Source organism: Setaria italica, chromosome IV (genome assembly GCF_000263155.2).
Source record: "Setaria italica strain Yugu1 chromosome IV, Setaria_italica_v2.0, whole genome shotgun sequence".
NCBI lineage: Eukaryota > Viridiplantae > Streptophyta > Magnoliopsida > Poales > Poaceae > Setaria > Setaria italica.
In genome coordinates, this window is record NC_028453.1 from 3,607,534 (window position 1) to 3,616,315 (window position 8,782).

The 8,782-nt window shown below is 46.3% G+C and overlaps 1 protein-coding gene across 1 annotated transcript; it reads right to left on the reverse strand.

Moving 5' to 3' along the window:
- Positions 1 to 2,697: 2,697 nt before the first annotated feature.
- On the reverse strand, positions 2,698 to 5,172 carry LOC101781069 (anaphase-promoting complex subunit 10). Its single transcript, XM_004964602.3, has 6 exons — positions 4,909 to 5,172; positions 4,751 to 4,811; positions 4,579 to 4,671; positions 4,046 to 4,116; positions 3,384 to 3,488; positions 2,698 to 3,162 (listed from the first exon to the last, which is right to left on the reverse strand). The coding sequence occupies exons 1-6, from the start codon at positions 5,112 to 5,114 to the stop codon at positions 3,093 to 3,095; spliced, it is 606 nt and encodes a 201-aa protein (XP_004964659.1). The 5' UTR covers positions 5,115 to 5,172; the 3' UTR covers positions 2,698 to 3,092.
- Positions 5,173 to 8,782: the final 3,610 nt, after the last annotated feature.

Below are 8,782 nucleotides of genomic sequence, written 5' to 3' on the forward strand. Positions count from 1 at the left end.
TATGAATTTGGCAAGCTAATAATGAGATCTGGAGCTACATTGTTAGCAGCTTGTTTCATGTTTCTTTGTACTTACCATACATGATTATGGGAGTTTATTTACAACTTTTGCCCGTTCCTTTTTTTTTTGAGGGCATGCAACTGTTGCCCTTCATAGTCTACTACTGTGAACAGTGTGTTTCAGGATATTAACGATGCTCTTATAGCTTTTTAGGTCACATGACATAAACAAAAGTAATTTACTCTTAAATGAACGGTTTGGTGAGAAATCAACACACGTAGCCATGTGTACCTTTTCTAATGAATATCTTTTTTTTTTGAACGAATTTTTCTAATGAATATCCCTCTAATGCATATCCTGTACTAATTTTAAGCAATTCATGTGAGTCGGAGAAAATGCTAACCACTTAACATTGTAGACGCTCCTCCAAGGCAGCTTAGTCTCTGAAGAGGCTTGAGTTGAAGAAGAGGACTGAGAGATTCTTCCTGATGCTGAACAGTATGACGAGAGCCGCATGTTCTCGCTGGAAGATCTCCTGGGCCTTCTAGATAACGGCCAGAAGGATGGCACAAGCACAACCAGTGGCACCAACACGGCAACACCTCCATGGAGGAACTCTCTCACTTGCAATAGCAGCTCAAAAGAAGAGGTTGGGGTGCAGATTCTACAAGAGGTGAAGGCGCACACTCAGAAATTGGAAAGTTGTGATGGAGCTGCTGGCAACAAGTCTGATGAAGGGGCTTCGTCTCAAGCATCAGGCTACAAATCAGTGGGAAAAGAAGCCAAATTCAGCCTTCAAAGTTTCCTCTCTCTTTTTGGTTGGTTGTTTTTTTTCAATATTCACTCCCCATGTTCCAAGAACACTAATCTTACCTGCCACCACCATATCAACCAAAATACACCATAACTGTAACAAATGAATGACCTGTGGATTGATATGGCCCTTAATTAGAACTTCGGGCCCAAGGAACAAAGCTACTTATGCCAATGATTCTTTTTCACAAGTTAGGAACTTCTATACCTATGATGTATTCAGATGTTTTTAGTTTGATGTCAGCGGTCATTACTTGAATAATTTCTTCTAGAAAAAATACAAGTACAGTACATGTCCTGAGTTCGGTTTGCCTAACATTTAATTTTAATCCCGATTTTTGTCCTCGCGATAGGGCAAAATTGTCCTTGTGAATTACAAATAGGATTACAAACTTGGGGCAAAGATCATCGCCATTGTCGACCTGGTGGTGCATCCTCCTGTTCCTGATCGGTTGGAGGCACGAGCAGCCGAACATCCTCACGAAGTACTCGACACCGCTGACGCCGGTTATCTCGATCCAGTAGAGCCCAATGTTCCTAATTCCTGAACGAGCCAGGGACGAGGAAAAGCAGCAGAGAAACAACACGATCCAAACCAAGATCATCCGGTGCCACTAGGCACGGCACGTAGCCGTTGAATTCCCTAACGTCATTGCTTCGACATTTTTTTAATGGTACCATCAGAACATCCGGTGTTAAAGGGTTTTTAGCTCAAAACCTTCTGTTACGAATCAAAGTAAATATATTTTGTCCGACACTCCTCTTGCGTATACCATCGGATCATCCAGTGTCGTTGGATTTTCTTTATCTTCCAAGCCTTTCGTCCGACGCCATAAAAAAGTGACTATCGGGTGTACCAAATACTCTTATGCTTATTCCAACATCTTTCTAGGACCATCGGAACATCCTGTTTCCATTCCAATTCGTCCAATGTCAAAGATAACCCGGGCTTGGTTCGCGGCACGATGACCCGGGCTTGGTTCGCGGCCGGGTGGCAGCGGCGAGGCGGAGCGCAGCCGGGCCGCGGATGAGCCCAGGCGGGGGTGGAGAAGCGCAGCCTGGCAGCGGCGCGAACTCCACGGCTGTGCGGAGGAAGGGCTCCGCGCAGGGGCGGCGGGGCCGCGAGCAGGCGGCGGCCTCTGCGGGCGCGGGGCAGCAAGCACGCGAGCGGCAGGTCCGATGGCGCGCGGAGACGACGACTTCGGTGGGGGCGACGGTGAGTGGCCGCGGCGAGCCTGCAAGCGGCGGGCGGCCTGCGGGCAACAGGGTTGAAGGACCGTCCCGGCGCGCGGCGAGGCTTCGACGGCCGGGGGCGGGGCACGTGTGGTTCAGCAATGACAGGAAGCTCGGGCGGCGTGTGTACCAGGCTGGATCCATGCGGTGGAGACGATGGCCTCGCCACAACGCTGAAAAGCGGTATAGGTTTACGTCCCGGAAGTCTGGAACCATTGTGCGTATGTGTGCGACCATTCCATCTTCCTTTTTTATTCTTCTTTTTTCTTCTTTTCTCTCGCTCCCTCCATTTCCATCAGAGAGGAGCTGAGACGCGACGGGAACCTGCAAGCAAGATTGAGCACGGTCGGCCGGAGACGGTGAAGTGAGATCACAGAGGCGTCCACGCGGTGACATGACCAGTTTTGACGGGATCAGTTTTGAAGTATTGGCAAATTTATTACTGGAGATCTGACGTGGGATGACATGATTTTAAAAGAATAAATTTTTAGCAAAACCTTCAATAGATAGTTTTGGAGGAAATTTTTTTTAGACTCTTGGAGTTGGAGTTGCTCTTAGCGTGCATTGCATGGCCCAGCCCAGGGTTCGTGGGCTTCCAAAAGTGTCACAGCAGTCCTTCCGGGCTCAAGGCCCACGTAAATAACAACCATATAGCTGCTTCTCAAATAACCACAATAAAATTTTCTTAAAAATCGTCATGAATAGTCTATATCAAATGAATCACAGGTGTCAGAAATTGTTAAAAATAAAGTGCAAGAGAGTTTCCAGGACGATAATCTCCCGGAGCAGCTCCCATGCCCATGGAGGTGAATAACGTCACATTACATGGATAACAGATTGTTAACTCGTACGGAGTGTGAATTCTCCAGTCCAGGTATTCAGGGGCAACTCAGGCTTAGGCTTTGACAGGTGCTTTCAGTGTTGAACCTGTGCACGGATCAAAGCTCACGCTAGGAAACCTTTAACTCTGAACCGTATAAACACTCTCCAATCTTCAGCAGACAACTCCAGCATGGAGGACTACACACAATTAGGTTCGCTGATTGTCATCTAATGGTGGAGTATGTGATGAACTCCCTGGAAATGAAATGAAATGGTTGGAGGGGAACAGGATTCCTGAAAACAAGAAAAAACGTAAGGATGGAGAATTTTATAGTACAAATTTAATTTAGGCCATGTAACATACACAGTATGCGACATGGGTACAGACGTCAACTTCTATATGAACTCAGACTGTTACTTCGTAAGCACGTAAAACTCAATCCAGTCAAATGTACTCGGGTATTACTAAAAATGAGCAGACAGGTAGGTGAGTGCTTGGATGGTATCCAACTTACGGTCTTGGCCCATAGATCTTGATCTGTCGGATATGAGTGTCCCGCCCGTTTAGGTGATTGGACAAAACAGCAATTTGGAGCATAAATGTATGAATGAATGTTTCTCTGCATACACAAGAAAGACAGACAGTAAGCAGTGAAGTAACTAAAATCGAGTAGTACAATGTTTAAACAGAGCATCACTTCCACTACTTTGAAATAGTTTCACCTCCTAATATATTAAGATGGTAAAATTCCTGTACCATTTCACTAAACTATCTTAAATTCTTTAGAGTATTGCTGGCTGGATTAATTGCCTACCAAAAACACAGATGTAGTTATCTGACTCAAATGAGTCAGTATCAGGTAAACCTGACAGGATATCCAGATCTTTTCAAAGTCAATAGACAGATTCAAGAAAAATAAGCATTATCACCAAAATAACAAACCAAGGATGCCAGATTGAGTCTGCATATTTTAGTCCTCCCACATAAATAAAGAGATTATACTCATAATTATGGAGTACAACCTAAATAGATAAGCATGCGAGCACATGGTTGTAAGCTATATATTTGTACAACAGTATTTACTGGATAAAAGTCATCCTAGAACTTATGTCAGACTCTTCCATTGCAGAATACAATTTTGGGAACTAGTATTCATCTTCAACTTAAAATGCATACCGTGGATCAGCCCCAGATAATGATATATGGACCCATCCAATTGGCTTTGCAAGCTCCACAGTTTTAATTTCCTGGAATCATGAGAAAAGATATCGCAAATTATTGATATTATGCCAATATTGTCAATCAGTATGCTCAACATTCCGAGGACCAGTACTTGCAATGCGGAAGCAACTTTCTCCTGAAATGCCAGGTCATGTAACTGTACCTAACCCCTAAATAAGGCATGGAATACACAAACAATTAAGTTACAGTATTACCATCAGTTTCAGTTTCTCGACCAACATAAATAACAAGGTAAAGTAAGAAAAATATAGTCTTTCACAGGCTTTTCTTTTATCCGAACACACAGGAGATCCGCGAATCATTGAAGTCTTTCACAGGCTTTTAAACTCAAGAATGTATGTTCACACACAGCTCTCTGCACATAAGTTGGACCGACCAATCAACATGTATAAAATTGCCTAAATTTTACAATACCTGACAAGCATCTGAGCATTGCTAAACGATTTTTCCTGGAGAAAAAAGAGTACCTTGAGGTTGTGGAAGCCATCCCCGGCCCTGATGGAGATCTTGCTCGGCGTGTAGCTCTCGTCGAGCTTGAAATCCACGTAGAGCACAACAAGCTGCCCGCGCAACACAAAACAAATTAATCCAGAACCCCGAACAAGCCAAAAGGAATAGCATCCCTACTGAAGCACGCACCTGCAGCTGCACCTTCTTCTGGAACTGAATGTTAACCAAGTGAGGCTGCGCGCCGTCCGACCTGACCAAGTCGCCAAATCCGAATCAGGCTTCTAATTTCGATTACTCCCATGAAAGAGGTAAAAAAGGAAAACGAGTGGTGGGTGATTGCTACTCACTGCCAGTAGGTGTCGAGGCTGTCGTCGCGGAGGGCCGCGACGCCGTTGCCGGCCTTGCAGGAGCTGACGCTCCACGCGGCCGTCTTCGCCATCTCCCGCATGTCCGCTTCCACAGTCAGCTCCGGGCTTCCCTTCAGCCGCCCCGCGGCCGGCGCCGGCGCCGGCGCTGGGGTCGCCGCGGCCTCCTCCTCGGCGTCGGATTCCATCGGCGCGGTGGGAGGGGAAATGTTGGGGAAGCTTTTGGACGGGTTGGGCGGGGAAGCAAAAACGGAAAAGGAAAAATTAACAAAAGCACCCCTCGAGGAGCGGGGAAGCAAAACGGGTTGTTGCCCCCCCCCCCCCCCCCACCCCCACCCCTCCCCCCCCCCCAACCCAACGTGGGAAATTTTTTTTTACCCCTCCTGTAGGTAGTGCAGTTTATATGATCGTGGACTTAAAATGGGCTTAGCAGCAAGCCAGCAACCAGCAAGGCCCTTTTGTTTGGGGCAGCCTGCTGCAGCCTGGAGCCTGGGAGACAATCGGTCAATCGCACGGTTCGCACCACCACCGTCCACTAAGGGCTCCGAAGTCCGAACTGATAGGACATGCACGCCGCGCGCGGTAGTCTCGTCGATCGAGACCTTCAATTATGATCGCAGCCTCGCAGTCGCAAGCCCAGGCTTGTCGACCGTCGTTTCATTTCTGTTCACCGGCACCGCCTTCTCATCTCCCCAGTCCCCAATTTCAAGATCTCTAAACCTATCGCCGACAAGCTCCCGAGCATCGGAGATCGACGCCTCATCGCCTGATCACGCGAGACATCAACAAAATCTCAAGACCAAGACACAGCGGCCGACGGCTCGAAAGATCTTTATTTTATTTCTTGCAGTTTACACTGCCGAGCTAAATAGTGGCACTTCGACACTCCATTGATAATTTTGTTTGGTTAATTTTACTTTGATTTAGTTGGTTCAATAGCTTGTTACTTGTAGATGGCTAGATGCTAATTGAGCAATTATTTTTTTAAGGATAATCGTGGTACTAAAAAGGAAGACGCTTGATTCTTTTTTCCAAAGGGAAGACAGTGTGCCTGAACAGATTAATGTTGACTCTGAGACAGATGTTCATATGCTAGCTGGCTTGCTGCACAGCAACAGGAGGATGAAAATGAAGAGGTTGAAGACGAAACTCCAAGGCAATCACCATCCAAAGTTCAAAGAATCAATCCTAAAGGTGTTAGTGCCCTAATGGTTGAACGAGATCCAGGTTTACATCAACAAATTTGGGATTATCCTCCCGATGAACAAGACCAAGTTGTCAGAGCGTACACGAAGCATGATCCATACCAATTTCTTAAGAATGAGTACCCTTCTTCTGGTTCGAAGAAACACCCACGCAGATTTCAGACTCATTAGTTCAAATCTTTCCCTTGGTTAGAGTACTCACCTACAAAAGGTGCAGCCTTTTGCTTTCCATGCTTTCAGTTTTCTAAAAAGCCAATTGGAAAAGTAGGATCAAACACTTTTACAATGAAAGGGTTTAGAAGCTGGAAAAAGTCAATAATGGAAAAGAATGTGCCTTCTTGACTCACATGGGAAAAGACTGTGGTTTAGCTCATAAATACAATGCTCAGTGTTACGAGAATTTGAAGAACTAGCCATGTCATATTGAGCAAGCCGTTGAGAAGCAAACCAATGAAGATATCAAGAATAATAGACTCCATCTTAAAACATCAATTGATGCAATCCGATGGTTAGCTTTCTAGGCTTGCCCCTTCAGCGGACATGATGAATCTGCTGACTCAAAAAACCAAGGTAACTTTCTTGAAATGGTAAAACTTCTAGCTTCATATGATGATGAGGTCAAAGTAGTGGTTCTAGTTAATGCCCCACAGAATGCTAAATACACTTCAGCATAAATTCAGAAAGAAATCTTGGATCTTATGGCTTGTAATGTGCAGAAATCAATTCGTAATGAAATAGGAGATGCTAAGTTTTGCTTGGTTGTTGATGAATCAAGAGATGAGTTAAGAAAAGAACAAATGGCAGTTATTGTTCGTTTTGTAGATAAAGAAGGCTTTATCCGAGAACGGTTTCTTGACCTTATTCATGTTCATGATACATTCTCTACAACTCTTAAACAAGAATTGTTCTCTGTTTTAGCTTATCATAAATTGGATGTTCAAAATATTCGTGGACAAGGATATGACGGTGCTAGAAACATGCAAGGAGAGTGGAATGGACTCCAAGATGTGTTTAAAATTGATGATATTTCCTTGCTGGCTTCAAAGTTCTATCCTGCTAATTTTATTGAATAGGAAAGAAATAACTTAAGACAACGATTACAAGATTTCGAACTCAATGTGCCCACAAATCCAAAATTTCAAAATTTGTCAACTATTTCTAAGCTATGTCGTCGGCTAGTGGAAACTGGAAAATCGGATGACTATCATTTGATCGACAGGTTATATAATATGCTGCTCCCAGTTTACTTATTCTCTTACTATTATTACTTTTGTATATGAATAATACTAAATATTTTCCTTTACAGGTTGATTCGTCTTGTTCTAACCCTGCCAGTTTCAACTGCAACTATAGAGCGTGCATTCTCGACAATGAAACTTGTTAAGACAAGGTTGTGAAATAAAATGGGTGATGAGTTTCTAAGAAATTGCTTGATAATCTACATTGAGAAGAAGATTGCAATGGAGTTCACATCTGACACACTTATTGATGACTTCAATGATATAAAGATCCGTAGAGTAAGACTAAAATGAAAAAGGTAATCAAATCTGCATATTTAGTTGAATCATTAGTTAGTCAGAGACTTCAATGATATTGCTCTTCTGTATTGGAATCATTAATTGTTATATATTTCTCGAGATTTTAGTCGTTACAATCTATCGGTCGTGTTTGACCGCCCCTCCCCTATGTTGAATTCTTGGCTACGCCACTGGTTGTGCGACGGGGGGCGGCGGAGCGGGTGGTGGAGGGGGCTGCGGGCAGTGGAGCTGGCGACGGGGTGCGGGAGCGACCGAGCGGTTCCTCTTCCTCCACCGAGCCCCTGCTCCTCCCGTTCCTCCTCCCGCCGCTGCTTCCCCAGGATCTTGTCTCTTCAACTCCGGTGCTTGCCTCCCCCAATAGATCCGGTGCCTCCTGCTCCAGTGCCGGCAAAGAATAGAGGCTGTAGTGCAGGTGGCGTGGCTAGCTGGGAGGCACGGCGCGGCTACCTGGGAGCGCAGCGTGGCACCTAGGAGCACGGCGCAGTGCGGCGTGACACCCAAGAAGGGATCGTGGCGGGCGGAGGGTAGCAGGCCAGGGAGGCGCGGTGGGTAGCGGGGAGGTGGCGGCGAAGAAAGGGAGGAGGGCAGGTGGCGGGGAGCGAGGGCGGGCGGTGGGGAACGAGATCCTCTGAAGTCGGTCTCCATGACTGCTGCCGGCAGTCACTAAATTGTTGTCGTTCATTGGCATCCAACGGAGCAAGCTGAGCCCAAGCACTCTACCTCGTTTGCACGTTGTGTGGCCCAACAACACAGCCTGTTAAGCGTAAAAATGCAGCGGGCAGCTCCTACCGAGAGCTCCCCATGGATAGGGGAAATCGCCGCCGCCGTCTTCTGCTTGAGCGCCATGCCGTTGCCATCCCCTCACCTAGAGCCACGCCATCATCATCCCCTCGCCCAGAGCCGCGCTGTCGCCATCCCCTCTCCCAGAGCCGCCTCGTCGCCATCCCTTCGCTGCGAGCTGCATCGTCGCCGCTCCCTCATCAAGCGTCTCGGCGTCGCCGTCCCTCGCCGAGCGTCGTCGCCGTCATGGATTTTGATTTTGATGCTTTGGGTACAACCACAATTAACATAGTTTGCAAGCTCTTGCACAAATTGCACTTTACACGCATGGTC

What these genes read in the sequence shown, in the direction of transcription:
- LOC101781069 (XM_004964602.3), bottom strand. Translation starts at nt 5,114, where the DNA reads ATGGAATCCGACGCCGAGGAGGAGGCCGCGGCGACCCCAGCGCCGGCG. An exon ending in AGCCTCGACACCTACTGGCA is followed by an intron (nt 4,812 to 4,908) that starts GTGAGTAGCAAT and finishes CGACTTGGTCAG; the next exon opens with GTCGGACGGCGCGCAGCCTC. An exon ending in AGAAGAAGGTGCAGCTGCAG is followed by an intron (nt 4,672 to 4,750) that starts GTGCGTGCTTCA and finishes TTGCGCGGGCAG; the next exon opens with CTTGTTGTGCTCTACGTGGA.